This window comes from Ochotona princeps, chromosome 21 (assembly GCF_030435755.1).
Source record: "Ochotona princeps isolate mOchPri1 chromosome 21, mOchPri1.hap1, whole genome shotgun sequence".
Lineage (NCBI taxonomy): Eukaryota > Metazoa > Chordata > Mammalia > Lagomorpha > Ochotonidae > Ochotona > Ochotona princeps.
The window spans coordinates 21,616,297-21,641,256 of record NC_080852.1 but is presented as its reverse complement, the minus strand read 5'-3'; the positions used below and the strand labels follow the sequence as shown (position 1 = coordinate 21,641,256).

The following is a 24,960-nucleotide window of genomic DNA, read 5'->3' as shown; positions in this document are numbered from 1 at the left end:
GGCAGCACAGCAAATCTGCTGCTAGCTCATGTGTCCCCTTTATGCAAAATGAAAAAAGGAAGTCCCTTCCTCAAGATGCTTCATCTCTACCTGCCAGGCTACTGCTGCAATACATACGATGATTTTGTGAGAATAAGAGACTGTGTTAGGCATTATTTAAAATTTATATGTGTGTATGTGTGTGTATCATGATGTCCATGACAGAAACAGCACTTCTCAGAGTCATATATGGCCCAAGCTACTAAACTCTGCACACCAGCTTTAGTGGCAGCCCTTCATTTTTGTTGCATCACAGCACATCGTGTTAACTCAGGATCCAAGGTTTTCCTACAAATTATCCTGAAAAGACAGATTCAAACACCATATTCTATGGGTATGTGATTGCCTGTGTATGAGTGTATACACATTACACATTAGCTTTTTTTATTAATTATTTTGCATTATGTGTCAGTTTCATAGGCTCTGGGAATCCCTCCACCCCCTCCCCACGCCCCTCCCCCCTGGTGCATTCCTCCACCTTGATGCAGTATTACAGTTCAAATTCAATCAAGATTCTTTCCTTGCAAACGTATACCAAGCATGGAGTCCAGCTACTTATTGTCCCGATGGGTTGAACAGTTTCTTGGGGAGACCATTTCTGGTCCGAAGTTAGAGCTGGTAGAATATCATCCCAGTCAATTAAGAGTCCCAATATAACATCAACAGCATTTTGCAATATTATGGAATTGACATGGTTTTGAGTAACCAGTATGTTAAAAAAAAAAAAAAAAGCAAGTTCTTAACCACAACCTATGATTAGCTCATTGACATTTCAATTTTAGTTTATATACAGGACCGGCTGCTATATACCTTAAAATGGCTATAAGGTACCATTCAGCTGTCTCGTGTCTATTTCATTTTAGTATTTAGCCATTTGTTATGTTGAAGTATAATTTTGCTGATCTTGGCAGATTTTAGGATAATCTAGACTGGCTTGTAACTCTAACAAGACATTTGTTGACAATTAAGGTGCAGAACATTTTTTTGGTGGGGGGGTATGCAGGAAAATCCTCAACACCATGGTGAGGAGTGACTAATCTTTTACACATTAGCTTTTAAATGAATTTTCCCAAAATGAATTGTCCATGTTGGATTTGATTACTGGCCCAAAGCCCTGAGAACAGCCATTCTTAGGTCAGCAGGAAGAGAAATTTAAAGACATGCTATACTAAGGCAATGACATGGCAAGAAGGAGAAGAAAGGGGCCCAGGGGTGAGGGAATCTGCAGCTTTGGAGCAATCATTTCATTCCCAAAGCAAAAATATTTATCTGTATCTTACATGACCACAAACTTTATTATCAGTCATAAAAATAATTGCGCCCTTTCAAATCCAGTTGCTATAGCACAAGAATAAAGTTTACTTCATGAGCTTCTTCCTTAAATGGTTTCACATTCAGCTGCCATCAACTCCACCTTTCCCACCTTTACAATCTGGCCTTTAAACGAGACCATTAAAAGTTCACAAAGCCCAGTGCAATGCATTTTCCAGAAACAAAATCCCAGCTTCCCAAGGAACAGGAGGGCCAGACAACATGAAAAGAAAACAGATAATGCAAAAAGTAGAAACCTGTAAATAAGCAGATTCTTAACGACTTGCTCTTGGGAAAGCACTAACCAGACATGCTTCTTCTTTCCTCAACCCTTCCTATTATCACTACAACTAACACTGAACGCAGCACGACCAGAGAAAGCAGTTTGATAAAGGGAAAGAAAGAAGCAAGTCCAGTTGAGATTCTGAGTGAGATGCACGCTCCATTGCAACAGCTGGACGCATTCCCTAGATTGTCACAACACATGTTTCTTTCAATACCATTTTTCAGAAGAAAAAAAAAAAACTGAGTCTCAAAGAGGTTAAATAAGTTCCCCATAATCAAAGTTATTAGTAAGTTCACATCTAGCTCTAAAACTTTCACCCTTCTGCTACACCACACTGCCCCCATCAGCTTGAGTCAGCGCATCTCGAACCTTCATGTGTCCACAGGTCTATGTAGAGAGGGTTACAAAACAGATTGTGATTCCATGGGCCCGGACACAGTCTGAGCTGATGCATTCCTGCCAGGTGCTCAGGAGATGCTGACCGTCTGCTGGTTGCTGGCCCACACTTGGAAAAACAAGGTGGTAGGCCATAATTTCTCAGTGGGAAATGATTTGGGTTCCCAGCAGACATCAGACAATATCTGGAGGCATTTTCATTTGATACAAGTGGAGCTGGGGGAAGTGGGGGTTGGTCTCTAGATATCTTCCAGGGAGAGGTGCGAGGGGAGGATTTTGCTAAACATCCTAAGTTGTACAGAACAGCGCTCATCACCAGCACAGAAGTATTCTAGGACTGACACTGTGGTGCAGCATGTTAAGTTACCACTTGCACCACTGGCATTCCATTTTGGAACCAGGGTTGGAACCCCAGCTGCTCTTCTTCCCATCTAGCTCCCTGCTAATGTGCTTGGAAGACCACCAGGTGATGGCTCAAGCACTTGGGCCCCTGCTACCCATGTGAAAGATGCAGATAAAGTTGCAGGCTCTCACTTTGGCTTGGGCCAGCTTACACTGTTGTGGTAGTTTGGGAAACAGCAGAAGGAAAATCTCTCTCTCTCTATCACACTCTGTATTTCTGTCTCTCAAATAATAATAAATCTTAAAAAAAAAAAAATCCAATTCAGAATATCCACAGCACTGTAGCTGAGAAGCCTTGCATGAGATCTTCCAAATTTGATTTAACTTCTTCCAAAACTGCTGAAGTGTTCTAAATTTGCACTGGAATCTAAAGTAACTTTCTTCCTTCTAAACGTTTCCTTCAAGCCCCATACGAATGTGGATGTCCCTATAACCAATGGTGAGAATACAATGAAGTTTAATTTCCTCACACATATTGTTTCACTGTATGGAAGAAAATCAAAGCAGCTGCCAATAAACAAGGATTCCAGGGACAGGCCAGAGTTCCTGAACAGTCTTTGCTTCTTATCACTGGAGCTCACAGTTGAAAAGAAAAAAGATAAGATTGTTTTTAGATGCAAGTTTTACAATTTCCTGTTTAGTAGCTCAAGCATCATCCCATTTAAAACACCACATGAAACTATCCTTTATTATTTAGCCTTCACTCCTGCCACCCACCATCAACATTACACTATGATACTGGCATGACTTTTATCTAAGTAAATGATCAGATTATCATTAAACTGTCATACCCACAGTCAAACTCCCAAAAAATTCGTTCACATTAAATATTTTTGACCAACACAATCAGGCTTTATGTGGTGCTACAAGAATTTTTAAATGCCATTGGAGTCCAGTGTTGTGGTGCATGGAGTTAACCCTTAGCCTGCCACATCAGAGCCCATATCAGGGTACTAATTACATACCCAACTACCCCACTTTTGACCTAGTTCCCTCCTAATACACCCAGGAAAGCAGTGGAAAACAGCCCAAGTTCTTGGAGCCCTGCACTCATATGGAAGATCTGGACAGAGTTCTTTTTATTGCTTATTTTTTATAATTGGAATATTTTATTTTTCCATCAAATCACGTGATATATTTTAAATACAAATATTTTAATAGATTTAGTCCTACAAAATCTTATCAGCTGTAATTTTCCTCCAGAGATCCTGAGGTTATATTTTATAATTTACTCCCTACTATATCAGACTCTTTTTTAAATACCTGACTTTGTGACCAAATTCTGTCTTTTTCTTCTTTAATTTTTAAATTTTATTTTATGATTCAGTTCCATAGGTTTTGAGATTTCCCCTACTCTCTCCTTCAGTCCCCTCCTACTCACTGATTTCCCCTGTATTATTACAATAGTACAGTCCTTCATAAACAGTCATAAGCCTATCATTCTGCTATTTAAGGGTATCCTGACATTGTGGGTATGAACAATAATGGAGTCCAGCAAACTACTACCAATATATATCCAATAGTTTCATTGGGAATCCATCTTTGACATCTGGATATGATAGGTGCTGTTATATATATATAATATATATATCATATACATATATATATATATCCATATATATATATGGATACATCCATATCCTGACATCTGGACATGATAGTTACTATTACACAGTTATTATACATCCCCTTAAATGAAAAGCCATAAAACAAAATCAACAACAGGAAGAAAAATAGAAAATTTACAACATGAAGTTAAATAGCATGCTACTGAATGACCAATGTGTCAATGAAGAAATAAAAAAGAAAAAACAATGTTCTTGAAGAAAATGATGCTACTGTATGATCTGAGTCAGTGAAGAATTTAATAAGAGAAAAAAAAACTATTTTGAAGAAATGAAAATAAAAACAAAAATATCAAAACCCATGATGGTAGGAGGAGGACTCTAAGAATCTCATGTGTGCCCGTGTACCAAGTTCTGAGGCTTCAGCTATTCCCTGATTGTTCCAACTTATCAACAAACTTCTCATCCCTAAGGAACCATCACTGGATCCCATCTGAAAACAACCCATGACAGAGTCTCGGTCATCACAGTAAACCCTTCAGACACAGCTTGGACGTAAAGGCTCTCTCCATAAACCAGTGCAACGAAGAGTGAATACATAAATTAAACTCTGCTGTCCTTTATTAATCCACTTCCTAGAGTCTCCCTCATGGCTAAGCATGTCCTTCTCAGTGTGTGTGTGTGTGTGTGTGTGTGTGTGTGTATTTTTTGTTCCCTCTGTTCCTCCTCCTTTGCCCTAAATACAGCCATGACCCCAACCTATCTTTGGATCCTTTTTCTTTGGAAGATGAGGTGGGTACTAAATCCTACCTCGCACAAAGGGGGCCCAGACCTAAATCTCTGGCCTAGGTTTCTACCTCAAAATACAAAGACCTACTTAAAATACCAAGTTCATCTTCCCATCCCCAAACCCGGCTTCCTTCATGACTGTCACGGATATTCACACCAACCCGGTCACCAAGATGGAAAATCCCAGCTTCTCTGCCATCTCTGCACTCCTCATTCATTAGATTTCTAGCTATAGTCCCTACTGCAAGATGTTCCTTCCCCTGATTGCTTGCACTATCATCATTTTAATTATACTTTGTGAACATCTCCTAGACTCAAAGCAAACTTCTAACTAGTAGGTCCTGGATTAAAGGGGCTGATGTAAAAGCCAGCTGTGGAGAGACCAGTGTTGTGACTGTCTCATGAGAAAGGCTAGTGACCCAAAACGCTATACTAGCCTGCTCCTAACCCTCTCCCCTCACACAAAGAAGCAGCGTGGCCTGATATTTAAAAACACAGGTTTATGATCCTTATTGTGACTCCCTGCATTGCTCTAGGCAGGATCATTCCCTTTCCTGTGATTCATTGCTTCACATGTAATATGGGGAGATGAGCACGTTCAAATTGATTAGGGTTGTTGTAACAAGAATTCACTACAGATAAATGACCAGTTTTAGCCATGGTGACGATGGTGTTGACAATTCACTTAACAGCTAATGTCCCAAAGCACAGTGCAGACTGGTGAGATCATCATCAATAAGAAGACAGAGGGGTTGACCCCATGATATGCCACTACCTGCAATGCCGGCATCCTATAGGGGTGCCAGTTCAAGTCCTGACTGCTACACTTCCAACCCATCTCCCTGTTGATGCACCTGAGAAAGCAATGGAACATAGCCCAAGTCCTTGGGCCCCTGAACCCATGTGGGAAACCTGGAAAAAGATCTTAGCTCCTGGCTTTGGACCAGCCCTGCTCTGGCCAAAGTGGCCCACTGGGGAGTGAGCCAGAGGATAAATGATCTTTCTGCTTTTACCTGTCTCCCTCTCCCCTTTTCTCTCTCTCTCAGCATAACACAGACTTTAAAGTAAGTAAATAACTCTTTTTTAAAAAAATAAGAAGACAGAGCAACATCATAGATGTCATGGTCTGGTTCTGTGAGAGGAACAGGGCTGTTTTCCTATTGAGCCCTTGGCAAGAATGCACAACCTTGGTCCAATCATAAAAACACAGCTAATAGGTCTCAAATGAGGGAAATTCAGCAAAAAGAATTGCTTCAAAGATTCCCAGGTCATCAAACAGAAGGAATTATTGTGGAGTTACTGTAAGCTGCAGGACACCAGGGAGAAACAGCAACTAAATGTAACACAAGATCCTAGAACAACAACAAAAAGGATATTGGTAGAGAAACTAGTGAAGGTTGAACGGTGCCCTTGGGTTAATGGTGTTGTACCATATCAGGTGGCAATGGCCATTTCTTGCTTCTAAGCATGGTTCTCAGATAATGTAAGATACAGTGTTAGAGAAGCCTAGGGGAGGGACATATGGAAACCTTCTGCGTTATTTCTGCAAATTTTCTGTAATTCTAAAAATAGTTCAAAAGAAAAAAGAAAAAATATCCTCCACAAAACAACATCAATCATTGCAGAATCATTCCACAAATATTTATGGGGTTCTTATTACGTGCCAACACCAGTGCTAGGTTCCATGGAAGTACCATTGAAACGAACATCCTGTGACTATTTCACAGTCTAATGAAAAAAGCAGCAAAGCAAGAAAATGGATATTTATTAATTGCTATGGTCAATATACAAAGGTACTTTCAAAAGTTTATGGAAAAATTCAACTTAAAGACAAGTTTAATTTGGTACTCCCCAAATGTTTGAAATCCACAGTCTTTGCATATTATGCATTTTCTAAAAACTTTTTGGGGAAAAAAATTTATGCACAGGTAGGGACCCTAATCCAGCTAAGTCAGAAGGAAGTAAAAGTAAGAAATCTGGGAAAACGCAGAAGGGCAAAAAAAAGATGGGGTTGGGGAGACAGGGTGGGCTCTTGGGTTCATGCTCAGGAGTTCGTTCCTTGTTCTCCAGACTATGACGGTTCTGAAAGAGCAGACAGATGTTTTTCTAAGACGATCCTCACAACAGCATAAAGAAGGAACTACAGGAGGTGCAAAGCCAGGAGATCAACCAAAACGGTCAGCTCAGATGTGACAGCAATGGAATGAAAACCATGGGCAGACCCCAAAATCTGAATTCTGCCTTAAATTGCACGTGGAAGGTGCACTACACTGAATAATGCCCCTCCTAAAAATATCCACATCTTACTCCCCCAAACCTGTACATATGTTACCTTGTATGACTCAGGGACTTTGCAAAAGTAATTTAGCTAAAAATCAAGCACTGAGGAGACCATCCTAGATGACCAAGGTAGACCCAACACAATCACAGGGGCTTTTCTAAGAGAGAAGTAGGAGGGTCAATGTAAGAGAGAAGGAAATTTAACTACAGAAGCAGGACATGGGAAAAGATGGGGAAACAATTCAGTGTTTGAAGACAGGAGAGGGAGCTATGAGCCAATGATTCCATATGTTTTCTAGAAAAAAGAAAAAGCAAGGAAATGAATCCCCCTTGAGAGCCTCCATAGGGATGGCTGCAGGCCTGCCTCCATTCTAGGACTTCTTATCTATAACCCCATCCCCGATACACACACACACACACAGAGAGAGAACTGTAAGAAAAGCATGTAGTTATGTTATTTAAATCACTAAGTTTGTGATAACTTGTTACAACAGCAGTAAGGAACTACTACAGGGATGGGCATTGAGCCATAATAGCTTAAGCTTCCACTTTTGGGATACCCACATCCCATGCTAAAGTATCTAGGATTTGGTCCTGCCTCAGCTTCCAAGTCAACTTCATGCCTTCTTTACCCAGTCATCTGGCATACACATTCAAAATACTTAGTCCACGTTCTATATGCCGTTTATTAAAGATATACAAGAGATAATATCAGCTAACAAACTGTGCAGTCTTGGTTGGATATTGCAAGTCAATTCAGATAAAGAATAGTGTCCAAGGTGTTAGTATATTAAAGATGAGTAAAACATCTTTACTCTCAGGAGATGCACAATTGTGAAAGGGAGTATACATACATACATAAATGTAATTGTACACCAACATCATTGATCATATACTATATACCTAGTTTTATATGAACTTAATTCATACTGCATCTAAGTAAGCTTATTCAAGCTCCATGAATCAAGTTTTTTACAATATAATATGATCTATAATAGTCTGAAGAAATTACAATGTTAAGACAGGAGGTTGCTCCTGCATGTGTACTGCTCAGTATAAACACCTGTACCCTAACAAGCGACCTATAAAATGCTACCAGGAAAGCGTTGAAGAGAGAAGCCATTGGCTTAGTAATTTACAGGATCAGCTGGTGAAAAGGTCATTTATCAGTTACTCACCTGCTCCTCACCCTTCTTCAAGAAAACATAAATGACATTTGTGGAGCCAAACTCTGTGCAAAGTGTTATGCATAGGTCATCTCACTTGGGACCAGCGAGCAAACTTGTGCAGGTGGATGCAAAGGTTTTGGAGGAGGTAGAGAGATCTGCTGATTGAAGTTCCATTAGACTGGAAGTGTCCTGTAAATTTCCCTAGCATTCCCAGGTCTCTTGCAAGAGTACAGAACAGTAACCAGGACAATGACAACAAAGTCAAATAACCCCATAAAACAAGGCAGATGAAAGCACAAAGGGAAGAAAATGACTGAAGTTAAAATGAGAGAGAAATCAACGTAGGGAGAGAATGTTTAAATGAAATCATAATAGAAACCAGATGAGAAACCTAAATAGCAAAGTTTCAAAGAAAAGAAACCAGGGAAAACAAGAAGAAAGCAGGTGTGAAGAAATGACTAAAAGTTATCCTGGCTTTCTACATAGCAGGAGATGTGTAACAGGTGCATTTATGAGGTTACATCTTGGGGCAATGTCAGCATCTACACCTGAGCTGTTCTATGAGCAAACAAGTACATTTGGGACCATGACCTGAGCTCCATGGCTGCACCCAGAGAATCTTCTCATTAAACAACAGTGGGCACGATGTTGCTACTTTATTCTAGTAATAGTGCCCTGCCTGGACCACTCAATAGTGCAAGTAATTAGATCAGAGAAGGTTGCTGGTATGTGTGTATTATTATTCATGCAGCTTTTTTTTGAGGAATATGTTAAGGTGGACCAAGAGAGATGAAAAGAAAACCTAAAAGAAGTTAAGCTTCCAGTGGCAACTAATCTCCCCAAACAGGTTTCTGACTGGGGAACATGTTTGGTGTTGATAAAGCATTTCCATGGTCATTGACCACTGGCCCAAGATGCAGTATCAGAAGAATACACAAAGTCTGCCGTGACATGAGTTTCTTTGCCAAAAAAAGCACATTGCTCCATTAATAACTTTTTAAGATTTGTACTAACTCATGCTGGCAATTCAAGTCCTCCCATCTAATTTTGTTATGTGATCAGGTTGATTTCAAAGATAGCTGCAAGGTAAAGAGAAAAACTCAAGCGTAAAGATGAAAGGGTGGGAGGGAAGGTTGTGGAACAAAACCCTGAAAGTTTTAGAGTCAGGAAGGGAGTTTAAAACTGGAGGGTTTGGTTAAGTGGGTCAAAAAAAAAATGATTTCTATTGCCAAAAAAAAGCCAACCATGAGTTCATATTTTAATGTGATATGCATAAATACTCACTGCTATTTTAATATTTACCTTTTCTTGAGATGCAGCAGGGCTCTGCCCAAGGCAAGATTTTTTAATGGCAAGAATAAAAACGCTTAATGGTACTTAGTGCAAAGTATGTGTAGTCACAAGGTTTAAAAGAGGGGAAAGAAGAGGTAATTCTGAACATGTGTACTACATTTCCACCTGATAAAACCACTGTGCACCATGATTATTCTGAAGTTTGCTAGTGCTGAGGGTAGAGCAGCAGTTCATACAGAAAACAGTTTATTTGAAAAGCAGAAAGAGATACTCAAACGCCATTTTGGACTGTAAAAAGAAGCACCAATTAACAGGATGAGCCCGGTAGTCTCCAAGTGAGGTGTCTGTGACATCTCAGATCCCTAATTATTAAGTCTGCAACTTCTCCTGAAAAGAAAATGTCTTTTATTTGTGAAGTCTCAGCTTCCTAGCACGGTAGCTCAATGAGAACAACAGGCCTCAATGCCAGCCTTGAACTCATTCTCCAGCACTTGCCTCATTCCCAACCTTACTTTTGCTGACAGAAAAGGAGGGAAGGGAAAAGAAAAGAGCTCGCTCGCTCACTCTCTCTCTCTCTCATACACACACACACACACACACACACACACACTTCTGCTTCTTTTCAGAATCAAACTCCCACCTCCATCTCCCCTGACCACATCTGTTTTCCAGTCCATTCCCCTGCAGAATGTCTTTGAGTGAAGGAAAAGGTGATCTAGCTGCCCCTGCTCAGTAACAGAGTTTCAGGCAGGTGAGTTAAGAGTTTCTGGACTTGCCAGCCTCAGGCAAGCCTCCAAAAGCATATGTCACTCACGCTGTACCAGCCAGCTACAACTGGAGCAATTTTGCAAGGTCTGGAGATGGTTTTTTTTGGCACAATTTAGGGAAATGTGCTACCCAACCCTGTTAGGCAAAAACCCTGGCATGCTGCTAAACATTGCACAAAGCACAGTCCCACAACAGAGTGCTCTCATCTCAGGTGCTAACAGTGATCACACTAAATACCTTGGGCTACACCAAGGATGCAAATTCCTAGCAAGAGGCAGAGGCTTCCCTACCACTAACCATGCTCAGAAGCTTGGCAAACCACCCCCAAGAGCATCAGGGTGAGATCTGAGACTTGGTGGTGGTAAAGGACGGGAACAAGGTGCTGAGGGGAATTTTAGCCGTCAAACTGACCGGGTAGGTTCTGGCCTTATCTAATTAAACATACTGTCCATGAGAAAATATAGCAATTCTGTGGCATGCTACCCAATCACCACATGTAGCTGCTTTTTAAATGACCTGCACATATACAAATAGTGCATCTGATCAGTTCCTGCAAAGCAGCCGCAGATAATTACAGTATTCATTGTACAGGCCTAAAAACCATCAGCAAATTCAGGGGGAGGAAGAAAAGGAAGCTTCTCTTTTTATTAAGTCAAAAAGACTTCATTCGGGGGGTATAGGATTTCCAATTTTCAGGTATATGAAAAGCTAGACTGCTTCCCACACAATCCCTACGGAATCCCACGTGGGTTACTTTTCCAACTCTTAGAAGGGCAGACTTCAGTGGTCACTGACAATATCTACTGTGCTGAGAATCTAATCACAGGTTTCACCATTTTGAAATAAAAACAGAGCCAAGGGCTAGAGCTATAGCATTGAGGGTAAAACCAACACTTGCCATCGCTAGCATCTCATCTCAGAGTGCCAGCTCAAGTCCTGGCTGCTCCACAGCTCATCCAGCTCCTGGCTAATGCACCTGGAAAAACTGCAGAAGATGGCCCAAGTTCTCAGGTCCCTGCCACCCACATAGGAGACCCATATGGAGTAACAGGTTTCTGGTTTTGACCTGGTCCCCTGTCCACTGTAGCTACTTGCAGAGTGAAGTAGCAGATAGAAGGAAGATGTGTGTGTGTGTGTGTGTGTGTGTGTGTGTGTATCCTTCTCTCTGCCTCTCCTTTTCTCTCTGTCTCTCCTACTCTATATACCGCCCTGGCTTTCAAATAAATAAATAAATAAATTTTTAAAATGTTAAGAAAAACCAGTAATGACAGAAAAACGTACTGTCTTCTGTACTGTTTCATAACAGATCTCAAAAGCAATACTCAAAAGTAAGCAAAATTTAAAAAGCAGACGGGCTTTTTACTAAATGTTGGTCCAGAAACCTACTTATTTAGGAATTAGCACACTTCTCAAACAGTTGGGTTGTAAATATTGCAGATTCTATGGGCCAAGAGGCAAAATACACGTATAGACAGAGGTAACAGAGAATTTTACAGGTAGTTATCTAATCATTCCAAATGTAACCATTACAAAAGCGAAAACCATTCTCAGCTGTCCCAGGCCATTAAAAACAGGCAGCCACATGTGGCCCATACGCCATAGTCTGCCAACCTTGGATCTAAATGAATGATTTTTATCATGTTTACTCTGACACTGCACTCCACCCTTCTCTTATTTTCCTTCTTTTTTCAGGCTATACATATATAACTCTTTTTCCATAACTGGATTAGGAGTCAATTCCTTACATAACTTACAGCTACGGTAACCACATTCACTCCTGGGAAACATGCAGCAGTTGACACTGTCTTACTGGGAACTTCAGAGGACCTTCAACCTGTATGCCAAACTCTCCCACTAGTTCACTCCCCAAATGGTCACAATGGCCAGAGCCAGGCCAGTCTAAAGCCAGGAGCCTGAGCTGCTTCTGGTCTCCCAAATGGGTACAGAGGCCCAAGCACTTGGCCTCTCCTCCACCATCTTCCCAGGCCATTAGCAGGGAGCTGGATGGGAAGGGGTGCAGCCGGTACTCAGACTGGCACCTGTATGAGATGTTGGTATCACAGACACATCACCCTTCTGACAGATGCACCTCATCTGGGAGGCATGAACTTTAGGGCACCCCAGGGAGGATTAAATGCTACACTCCCTGGAATGTGGAGGACATGGGCTACTCTGAGTGTTCTAAAACGCCACATGTCATCACTGCTTAATGTCTCCCAGTCGCAAGTGTCCCGCAGGGTTGCCAGGAGCATCCAATGAAAGCATGAGAACAGAACATTAGATATGTGTTAAACACAGGCAGGACCCCAGCAGGGCTGATCCTGAATCAGCTTCCCTTTGCTGCAACCTGTGAAGCACATGAATGGGCCCACAGCACAAGTACCAGCAGTCCTTTTTCACCACTGAAGTTAGATTTGTGATGCACTGCTTTATCAAATGATGATGGTAATAAATGGTGCCAGCTCCCACAGGAACATCTAGCAGAGAGATGCCACACGCAGGACAGAGCAGGAAGAAGAAAAAGATGGGTCTGGTCCTCATGGTCTCTCCTGGCAAAGCTTCCTGAGGCTCACTGTACCCTCTTCCTATCTGCCACGGGCCTCCCTCTCCAAACCTGCCACTGTCTTTTCTCACCAGGCTGCAGAATGCCTCTTAACCCATGGTTCCCTGGGGCTTCACCAGTCTCTATTACTTTAAAAAGCAGACAAAAGCAGTCATTAAAATCAATATGGGGTAAAACCTGAACTATTTTCACTCGGTACACAGTGTTCAAACTCTTTATTTTTTTAGAAAAAGTATGAGAATTTAAAGATCGGGCAAATGCAAAAGAATTTGTGTCCTATGTTATCACAAGTGCCAGGGGGGAATTGATGAAACCCTAACTTTTAAAAAAATGTATTTATTTATTCATTCACTCATTCATTTTATTCATTCATTCATTCATTTTAAAGGCAGCATGACACATAGAGAAAGAGAGATCTTCAATTTGCTGGCTCACTCCCCTAATAAGTGGAATAGCCAGGACTGGGCCAAGCTAAAGTCAAGAGCCTGGAACACCATCTGGAGCTCCCATGTGGGTGTCAATGCACAGGTATTTGGGTCATCTTTTACTGCTTTCCCAGGTGCATTAGCCAGGAGCTGGATCAGACACAGAGTAGCATGGGCCACTGAAATGCTATGTCAACCCCTGCAATCCTGCTTCCTGAGTGTGTTGTCAATCAGGGTGCAGAGAGAGTACATTTCTATACAGATGCTTCAATGGCATCCATGCCTTATGAAGAGCTTGTGAAAAAGGAACTCGGTAAGAACAAAAGAAATCTGTAGCCTGTTAGCATCAAAGAAAATTCTGCATAATCTCAAAAGATATATCATTATATCTTTATATTAAACACTATTTTGAAAATCAGGATGAAGGAAAGCATTCAGTTAGAGCAGTTAATGACTGGTAAGAGAAAATGAAAAGGCAGCATTATAGCAATTGCACAAACTAGAGGCCTGATGGTCACAAACAATCCAAGAAGTTACATACAATAGTAAAGACAGTGATCAATTGTCAGAGGCTTTTGTCAATGTCTTACAGAGGCTAGCATTGTAACACAGAGGGTTAAGCCTCTGCTTCCCACATGGACATTCTACACGGAGTTCTGTTTCATGTTCTGGCTGCTTTAAATCTGACCCTGTGCCTTGGTAATGCACTTGGGAAAACAGTGGAAGATGACCCATGTTCTTGAGACTCTGCCACTATGTAGGGTATCAGGTTACAAGTAGTGGCTCCTGGCTTCTAGCTAATTCAGACCTGGCTATTGTGGGCACTTGGGGATTAAACCAGTGGATGATAGATAGATAGATAGATAGATAGATAGATAGATAGATAGATAGATAGATAGATAGATCGATCTTCATATCTTCTCTTTCTCCTTCACACCTTCTGTGCTTTTGAGTAAATAATACTTTAAAAAATAAAAAAATACTTCATGCACTTGGGAAGAACTTTACAATCACTTCCTTATTCACCTCTCAGTCTTGGTTGGAAAGCTCCACCAGGATTTCATTAAACTTAGTACAGCTGAAGTCCTCAACTCCAACTCCCATCAGATCTCTGTCCACTATCCATCCACTCACAGACCCACCTTGCTTGTCTCTGCTTCTGCAAAGCCCCCAACACTCAAAGTTCTTAAGTTCTAAGGTCCTGCCTATAGGCAGAGATGGTCTTTCACTTTGTTTCATAGTCACCACAGCCACACTTAGATCAAACTCTGCCATTTGACAACCATAGTATCCTAATGTCACCATGCCTTTGATCTCTTCTCATTCAACCCACTGTCAACTTGCCATCTCTGGTCCTGCGAATTGTCCTTCATGCCGTGTCTGCTCACCTTCAGTGATCTGGACCCAAAACATCTGCCTGGTTTTATTTCCTCCCTCTCCTGATAAGCAGAGTTTCAGATGTTCGAAACTTATGGTGTGCCAAACCCACTAGTTACCATTGCAGTGGCTTGGGTCAATTATCTTTTCTCCTGACTCTACCACCCTTCTAAATTGCAACATTCCCTGCCCTTGAAGACCAGCTGTGCCATAAATGAAGCCAATCATCAGCTCTCTGACCTTAAAGCTGCTAAGCATTAAGTATCATTGAAGGTCCTCTTGGTGTATCTCAAGAAGCAGAGAATGCAGTATGACAGTTACAGACTCTACAGCCAGACTGCTTGGGTTCCAGTGCTGACTCCAGCACTCGTTCTGTGTGAAGACAATTATTTACCTCTTTGTGTCTTGGTTTCTTCATTTGTGTAATGAGGATGATGGCAACATTATTTACTCAGTATATCGTTTTCTCTAACTGCCTACCTAAATCTCTGAACAAGAGCACCACATTGTCACAAATGATCCCACAGCACTTAGGACATGAATGTATGACATACACCTAGTGAGTTCTGCTACACAATGAAAAGGACTCTCGAAGTCACTGTCAAAGCTTCAGCTCCACTCCAAACATGATGCAAATGATAAAGAAAACACAGAAGAACATGGAGGCTGGGTTGACAAAATAACCCAGAAAAGAGCTCTCTAGATAGTTTTACCTTCTTTTTACCTTTTTACCTTCTTTTTACCAAACATCCACAGGCAGTATCTGAGACCTGGAAGTCAGACATTTGGAGAAACTCTTAGCACACTGCCCAAGGTGTCTGTATCCCATACCAGACAGACTGCCTGAACTAGAGCTCTGGCTCTGCTTCTGATTCCAACTCCCTGATAATGCACCTCTTGGAACATAGCAGGTGATGGCTCAGGTACTTGGATCCCCGATACCCAGATAGAAGACCTGGCTTGGGTTCTGAGCTCCTGGCATTAGCCTGGTCCAGCCCTGGATATTGTGAACATTCAGGAAGTGAGCCAGCAAACAGAAGACCTCGTCTCTCCCTCTCTTTCTCTCTCTGTCTTCCAAATAGAGTAGGAATAAAAATAAAGCATACGTTGATTAAATCCCATATTTGTTTATTTCTTTGAAAGGCAGAGTGAAACAGTGAATGGGAACTACCATCCTCTGGTTCATTCCCCAAATGGGGGCAAAACCCATGTCTGGGCAAGACCAAAAAAAAAAAAAAAAAAAGAGCCACAAACGCCACTAGGTCCCCATGTGAAGGGCAGGGACTCGAATGCTTTAGCCATCTTCCACTGCTTTCCCACACACGTTGGCAGGGACCGGGATTGGATGCAGGGCAACCAGACTCAAACTAACATTCCAATATGGGAAGCCAGCATCTCAAGCAACAGCTTAACCTGTTGTGTCACAATTTTTGTCCCTATTGATTGAATTTTAAAAATATTCTAGGCCTGGGAATGATAAAATATACTGATGTGGTAACAAATTCACTCGATTAAAATAGGGAGCAATTTTTCAGTTCTTTAATAAGTATTGGAAGCAATCCTGAGATCTGGTATACAAAATGCTACGTTTGTGTGTTTAGGACATTTTCTGAGATAAACTTTGCTGGCAGAAACAGAGTGTAGTGATTCTATAGAGTCAGAATTAGAAAGGTCTGCCTCAGCAAAACCAGGACTCAGCAGAACTGCTGACAAGCATGTGGCAAAGAGAGCGAGGAAATATGGCTTGGAGAGAGGGGGGACAGCAGTGGCTTTTAGAAGTGTGGTCAAAGATTATATGGGGAGTGGTTTGAGCTAACAGGAAGAGATCTAAAATCTCAAGAACTTTTAGGCCTTGAGACAAGAAAGCAAAGGATAAGAATTCATGTCACTGTTTCTCCTCTTTGTCCAGTCACAGCAAGGGGGAGCCTCAGAGTTCTCAGGTCTCAGAGATTTTGCTTGGACTGGGTTATCAGCAACTGTGGTCCCCAGTTACAGCTGCACTTCTAAGGGTGCTACAAAAGAATGGCAGGCCCCCAAAAGCATGAACTGAGGTGATAGTAGGCACAGCTGGAGAACTTACATCCCTTCCCACTCATAAGCAACAAATACAAAAACTCCTGACTCTTCTAAGAGCCAGTCAAGAAAACATTGAGCAGTGTAAGCACAAGAACCTCCTGATAAATATAATTTTTCTTTTTTTTTTTAATTTTTTCAAGTATTTTAGATACTCGATCAAACTAAATCCTTTACATAGAACAGTATATTCCCTGCAGAAAAGACTACAGAACAGGATAAACAGTCTTATCAAATGAACCTTCAGGCAAATGCATGAGGCAACAACAGTGGGAATGCTCAGTTGTAACCAACCCTTTGGTTCACATTAGCAGTCACTGATAGTTCCAAGGCAATGGTTTGAATCTTCCAAAGGAGTTGACATAATAACTTTTTTTGTTTCCTGACAGACAATGAAGTGGTTTTACCTTCAGCCTGGCCCAGACCAATGAAGGACAAGGAGACTCTAAAACAACCCAACCTATACCATCTGCAACTCCTGCTAACTCCAATCCCCTGAAACAACAGGCTAAGCCATAGCAGGAGATGGGGTTTATATAAAGCCCAACACCTCTGCCTGGGAATGAATCATAAAACCACTAGTGCTCCAATTCCTGACCTGACTCCATTTAGTGCCAACCTAGTTGAACCATACATAATGAAAAAGAAATCAGGAACACCCTGAATGAAAAACCTCAAGTACATTTTAATGCTTGGATTCATTTAAATTAACAGAGTTCAAACCAACTTCATTTAAACTGAACTATTCTGACTGGCATAATAACTAAAACAGCCAGACCTATTTTTCTATTAAACAATTTTTAAATGCTTGGACAGAAGTACACTCTAAAACTGAGCAAAGAACAGGAAAATAAGTTAAAATAAACTTTGCCTTACAGAACAAGTAATAAAAGAAACTACCTAGCTTTTTGGCAGTGGGAAACAACTTATATATTGTTACATACTTTGTAGGTCACAAGGTAAGCCTAGCATTTTTCAAAAATGTCTTACAAAGAACATCAATGCAATAAGAGAAAAGCAAGTCAAACAGGGGTGAGAAGCCATCTTCATGGAAATGATGGGTGATATATCTGCACACTTGAAGAGTCTGGGGCATCCTGAGGGAAAAATTCTGGAACCCAGAATTTCCCCAAGTTCATGTGGCCCCCTTCATCTTTTTCCTTCTTATAACAGCTCTCAAAAGGACCATTCTACCCAGCACATGAGAAGAGATACTTCCAGGTAAGGAATATGATGAAATGGTTCAAGAGCTGAGACTCTAGAATCAGACTGATTCAAATACTTCTGTCACCAGTTGCTAGCCATGTGACATGGGGCAGGCTTCCTAATGTCATTTCCCCCTCCATTCTTCCTTGTTAAATGGGCAAAATATCACCTACATCCAAGGCCTGGAGGACTACTGCATCTGACCAGAACTTTCATTTCAGATCTTCTGACTCCTTAGGGTCGCTCAAGTCTCAGTTCTTACCATCATCATCCCCTTCCAAGTCACCTTCGGTGACCATTCAACATGAAACTGGATTCACCCAAATCACTAGTGCTGCTGCTGCTGCTTTTCTTCATGATACCTCTCTATTTAACTGTGAAAATGCCAGGTATTTCTCCCCAACAGGATGTTAAGTATCAAGAAGTCAAGCTATACTTGGTAATCATTGCTGCAACCCAAGTTTGATTTCTTCTATTGTAGTCTCTGAGTTTGTTTTCATGAGACCTTAGCAATTGTGACTGGAAAATTCTATGTTGTGGTTTCATCTGGAGGTGATTAGGGAGATACTTGGCTGGGCATGGTCTTCCCATTCATACTTTAAAAGAGTGAGTGTGATAGGCAGACTTGTGGGATGGTGGTCAATGATTCCTACTGTTGGAATTCTCATCCTTCTGTAATCATTTTCCCTCGAGTCTCAGACAATCCTAGAGACTTACATCTAAATAATAGAATATGGGGTAGATAAAGGAATGTCAACATCATATCCATGACTAGGTTATGTAAGACTGCGAGTTCTGTCTTGTTGGCTCTTTCCCTCTTACCTTTCATGTTATGATGGAACAAGCTACTTTATGGAGGACTCAAGTGGTTCCATCCACATCAGGAAAAGCTCCCGGTAGGATCTGAATTTTAGCAAATCCCAGCATGGAAGCCATGTTTTCTGAACAACCTAATCAGTAAATTCATAAGAAGGCCAGTCCATTTGAATAGACTTGAAAACCAAGAAATATTGCTTGCTCAGAAATCAAATAATCTTTGAAAATTTTCATTTGTGATTCCAGAGTATTTTAAAAATACATTGCGTGTCATTTTGATGCCTGCTATTTTCTGTGTGAACAACAGTTTTGCCTGCATGATACTTGTAAGATCTACATCCACCACAGTGGCAAGAAAAACCCTTTGCTGAAAACCTTTCACACCTTGGCTGTCACCTATATTTTTCCTAACTCTCCCAACCACGTGGTCTCAGATATTTAAGTATTCCAACATCCAATGATAGTGGCATGTCAGAGTGGTTATCTATGATGAACTTCCAGGGATTCAATTCACTAAGGGCAAAACATGGACTCAGAAAACCTGGAACATTTTGAGATGAATGTATGCAGACAAGGCTTATCTTAAACCTACAGATTCAGCCCAGTGCAATAGCCTAGTGGCTAAATCCTCACTGTCAACCGCTGGGCTCTCATATGGGTGCCAGTTCACATTCTGGCTGCTCCACTTCCCCTCTGGTTCCCTGCTTGTGGCCGGGGATAAGAAGTAGAGGATGACCCAAAACCTTGGGACCCTGGACCCACATGGGAGATGCAGAAGAAGCTTCTGGCTTCAGATCAGCACAGCTCTGCCCATTGTAGTAACTTAGGCAGTGGACCAGCGGATGGAAGATCTTTCTGTCTCTCCTTTCTGTGATTCTGTCTTTCCAATAAAAATAAATGAATCCTTTAAAAAACAATCTACAGATTCAAAACTGTACCTTTTTACTGTGCTTGCCAAAAACACCTGTAGGTTTTGCTTTCTATTTCCAGCCCAATCCCTAATCCAGTTATAAAAATACTTGGGTTCTTGTGTTGCCTGTAATCTGTTCTGTACCTTCAGAGACACTTGATGAGCAGTGAAACTTAAAGACCCTGAACCCATGGCCACCTGAGGAAAAGCAACTGTAAACAGCCTTCAAATTCAAATGTGTTGAAGACATGCTGAAGGGCAACATACGGGTCTAAGCAGAAAGCAAACGCAGAACTCCAAGCTAACAATCAGAAGCAAACAGGAAGTTAGAGAGCAGGTAGCAAAGGCAATTGTGTTAAGGCTTACCTAGGAAAGTAACATGATAAGACACATCTTTAGTTTGTAAAAATAACACTCTGGCAATGTCAAGGAGGATAGTCTTACCTCTCTCAGATGTATGTTCTCCTTCTCCTTCTGGTCTAAAATCACTTCCAAGTGGCTGACCTGAGATTCCGCCTCTGCCATCCTCCGCGTCCGCTCATTGTCATCCTCGAGGCTTTTGGACGGCAAACCTTTGCTTTGCAGCATCTCAAGGAGCTTTTTAATAGACTCATCTCGTGCATTTAAAGTCTGTTTCTGTGTCTCGATTCTAAGCTCCATCTCCTCTAACGTCTTTCTCAAAAGGAACAGCTCCTTCGCCTGTCGGTCATGCTCTGCTTGCAGACGCCTGAAGTTCTCCTCAGTTAACTCAATGGTGAAGTGCTCGGCTCCCCGGTTGCCGCTCTCTTGCTGCAGGAGGTGATTGAGGTCCCTCTGGGTTCGCAGCTCATCCTGAAGGGCCTGGATTGTCAACTGCAGGTGCTGCAATGAGAAAAGGGGCACAGGAGAGGACAAAGTAGAGAACAAAGTTAATGGCAACACCAGGCATGATTTTGCGGCTCCCACATGAAGATGAAATGCTAATCATGAAGTCTTGAGGGCCAGCCATGAAGTCCTCCACGGTGACTTCAGAAGCATGGGACAGCACATGGAGAGGGGGATATTAATTCAGTGATGTTTTCTGAATGTCTTAGGAGAAGAGAAATGTACACAAACACAGGAACGGCATATTAGTATTAATCACAAGGGAAGTTACGCATCTACAGACTTTTCATTTAGGAAGTGGAAAGGGTTAGAGGGAAACTCTCACAAACACACCTTCAGTATGCCCACAGTGCTCCAGACTCAGTATTCCTTGTTTCCTAAGGAGTTCTTTACTCTAGGATCCATTATTTTCCATGATGAATGCATTTTCCATTTTAAAAAAAAATGAAAATAATAGCATCCACTACATGTAGACACAAACAAGGACTTGATTTTTTTTAACAAATAAAGCTGTGAACAGGTTTAGTAAACAGGATTACTGCCTCTGCAAGCAAAAGGGAACAAATGCAGACACAGACACGTTTAGACACACGAGGAGGTGAGGCTGTGCAGGGCAAAACAAACAAGCTGCGGAGAGCAGACAAACCTTGGTTCTTCTGGCATCCAGTGACTGCACAGCATGGAAAATGAAAAAAAATGAAGCAAAAAATCAACACAAAGAAAAATCCAGTGCAAGCCAAGGATATATAACAGAAAGAACTTAATCAACATAAAGTACCTTCACAAAAGAAAAAAGAAAAAGAAAAAAGAACAATTTCTTATTACAGCAAAGACCCAATTAGCTACACAGAATGCATAGCATTGATGCTTTATATACATGGTTAGGAGACCAAAAAGGAAAGAGAGAAAAAAACACTAACATGAGATTTATTCTAGATTTTGCTTCTAGAAGTCTTCGTGTCCTAGCGACTCGAGGTTTCAGATGCATTACCAGACAGGAAAGTGTTGTACTCTATAAAAGCACCCAACTGTTATTTCTTTTCAGGTCACCATTTAATCAGAGCAAAAACATTAGAGAAATCAAGAAGTCATCACCCTTGATGGACGCAGCAACACCTTCCCCACAAGACCACTCCCAAACTGGTCACAGGAGGTAACCAAAGCATTTCATCTTTGTTGTCAACCATGTGGCTTCCAAGATATCAGTAACTCATTCATTGACCAGACATCTAATCCCACCTATGGCACAAGAATCTACATAGACAGAAAGCCCAGCTCCTGCACACAGGGAACTTCTGGTGCTGTAAAGCATGCCTAATACAACGTCTGAGGTATATAAACATTGGAGTGTAACATTGTGAAATCTTTCTGAGTTGCCGCAGCTGATACTCAGAGGTGCTGATCTATTTCTTAATGCAGTCTACACCCAGAAAGCACTGTGTGATAGATCATTCTGACTGTATTCCTTATGGGTATCCATTCTAGTATGTGCGTTACGTTAAGTAATTCCGGAGCATGGGAAATCAGAAGGTCATTTGCATGTGTGTGCAACAGTCTCACCAGGTAAGACACTGTTGCATAGTTAATGATGGAAATTATCAATAATTTTAGTAATGCAGTACACCCATGTAAAACATAAACTTCACTAATTTCAATAAATGCATAAAGTTGTATAGCCATCAACATAGTAAGTTTTTCCATATTTTAATTACCTCAAAAAGTTAATTCCAGTGGCCAACGTTTAGCCTAAAGTCCATGTCTCACACTCCAGTGCCTGTTTCTGCCTCCTGACCCCAGCTTCCTGCTAATTCACACCCTGGGAAGCAACAGGTAATGGCTGAAGTCCCTGTTTTTTGGCTTAAATTGTTGTAGGCATTTGAGGAGTACACCAGCAGATGGTAGCTCTCTTCTCTTTCCTCTTCGGCGTTATCCTCTCCCTGCCTCTGCTCTCCCCTCCCAACTCCTCTCCTCTCCTCTTCTCTCTCTCTTAATTCTTTAAAAAGTGAAACTGCGCACACTTCAGCAGTCATTTCCCATTCCTCTGTAACCCCAGGCACTGCTGAGTACAATTTATTCCCTGTTCATATAGAAATGCTTATTCTGAGCATTTCATAACAGATTCATGCAATGAAAGATCTCACCCATATTTCAAAGTTTATACTTCTAGTAGCAAATATCAGTATTTCATTTGTTTTATACTTGCATATTATCCTATCATAGAGATATAGTAAATTTTTAGGTTTATTATTTGAAAGATAGAGCCACAGTGAGAGAACTTCCATCTACTGGTTTATTCCTCAAATGCCTACATCAGCCGGGGTTGGACCAGGCCAAAGCCAGAACCCTGGAGCTCCATCTGGGTCTCCCACATGAGCAATAGGGACCCAAACACTTGAGCCATCATTTGCTGCCTCCCAGAGTGCACATTAGCATGAAACTATCTAAAGCAGAGTCTAGGCTCAAACTCAGGCACTGTGAATGGGTTGCAGCAGCTTAATGCACTGTACCACAATATCCATCCCCACATTGTATATCCATTCAGCCATTGAATTATTTTTTTTTTAGTTTTAAAGTAAGATTTATTAGAAAAAGTTGAGAAAGTAGACTCCCATCCTAGTGATGGGAGGGGGCCTCGAGATCCTCTGCCATAGTGGCAGGAGGAAAAGCAGCAAAAACCCTTGATCCCTGCCATAGTGGCAGGAGGAAAAGCTAAGAGAGAAAAACCCTAGTCCCCTGCCATAGTGGCAGGAGGAAAAGCTAAGAGAGAAAAACCCTAGTCTCAGCCATTGAATTATGCACAAATATTCATAGCAACAATATCCATATTAACAAAATAGTGGAAATTACCAATTTGCCAATCAACCAAAGAACAGTTCAATAAAATGTGGTTTATCCATTAAATGTATTGTTATCACGAAAAGTATTGAGGTATTGAGCACCCATTACATAACATGGATGAGTATTGAAAATATGATGTTGGGGATAGCTGGTAGCACAGCTGGTTAAGCCACTTTCTACAGCACCAGAATTCCATTTTGGACACTATTTTGAGTTCCAGTTGCTCCATTTCCCATCTATCTCCTCGCTAACGTCCCTGGAAAAGCAGCAAAAAATGGGCAAGTGCTTAGGTCCCTGCAACCATACAGGAGACCCAAAATAAGCTCCTGGCACCTAGTTTCAGCATAATCCTGCCCTGGTCATTGCAGCCATTTGGGGAGTAAACCAGCAGATGGAAGATATCTTTCTCAACCTTTGAATCCTCTTCTCTATCTCCCTCCTTTCCTCTCTCCCTCCCCATAAATCTTTCAAATAAAATCAATATTTTAAAAAATAATTTTAATAAAAATATATAAAATATCGATCTAGAATACTGAAATAAATCACAAAAGATCACATAGTATATGATAAAACTGAAAGAATGACTAGAATAAGTACATCCATAGACAAAAATAACTTAGTGATTTCCAAGTGGGCAGGGAGGAAGTAGGGGCAGGGGTTGGAACCACCAAAGTATGAAATTTTGGAGGGATGCAGTGATGCAAATATTCTCAAATTAAATGAAGGTATTCATTGAACAATTTGATGAATACACCAAAGACAATGAATTTTACACTCTAATTAAGTGAATGAACTATTTAGTATATAAGTTATATAAGTATATAGTATATAAGTTATATAAGTATTTAGTATATAAGTTATATCTCAATAAATGTGTCACTGAAAAGCATGATATGGGATTAGAAATTAATATGATCTTCCACCAGTGCCTTGTCTCTACTGCACTTTGAAACAAAGTCTACAGGAGCAAACACAGGTTGCAGTTCAGCAATACGTCTCCCATGGAGGCTTCTGGGGGTGTGCTTTAGCAACTGATTTCAAGTCACTTAAACATCATTAATGGTGGTAGATCTTTGTCCTTAACAGTGGTTTGTATTTCTGGGACCACCGAAGCCTCTTTGAAAACAAATGTCATGAATTAGGACAATCAGAAAGTCAGAAGGGAAATTAAATGAAAATAACCAAAAGCAAGACTGCTTTATTATTTTTTTTCAGTGTGGTTCATGGATTGGCCAGAAGGGAATCCAAAGAAAAATTACCAAAGTGTGTTGAACAAAGGCAGTAACACTAGAACAACTCTGTAAGGAAACTGTTCCTTTGGCTCAGCAACTTGTCTACTTCCCTGACCCTCTGTCCCCACATCTACCAAACAGGAACCTCCTAATGTCTACCTCACGGGGGTCCTATGAGGAGTAAATGGGAATGTGCATCAGTATATCGAGAGAAATCAGGGAGTTAGGGAAGGAGGAAGGTCAGTATAAAAGACACAAGGTAAGTGTGGAAGAAGGAAGGGAAGGAGAGAGGAATGAGGGAAAACTGGTCCACTATTCCATTCAATACACATTTACTCAGTGGAAAGGGAAGGGAAGA

At 41.2% G+C, this 24,960-nt stretch overlaps 1 protein-coding gene across 11 annotated transcripts in view; it reads right to left on the bottom strand.

Annotated features, from left to right (window-relative positions):
- The window catches only part of ERC2 (ELKS/RAB6-interacting/CAST family member 2), an 899,314-nt gene that overhangs the window by 678,386 nt on the left and 195,968 nt on the right, over window positions 1–24,960 (bottom strand). For all 11 annotated transcript variants that reach the window (XR_009247350.1, XR_009247349.1, XR_009247351.1 and 8 more), the window contains one exon: window positions 20,113–20,529. Coding sequence is in view for 8 of the 11 variants with exons in the window: in XM_058678726.1 (XP_058534709.1) it covers window positions 20,113–20,529 (417 nt within the window). In the remaining 3 variants the exon portion in view is untranslated. The remainder of the gene's footprint in view (window positions 1–20,112; window positions 20,530–24,960) is intronic.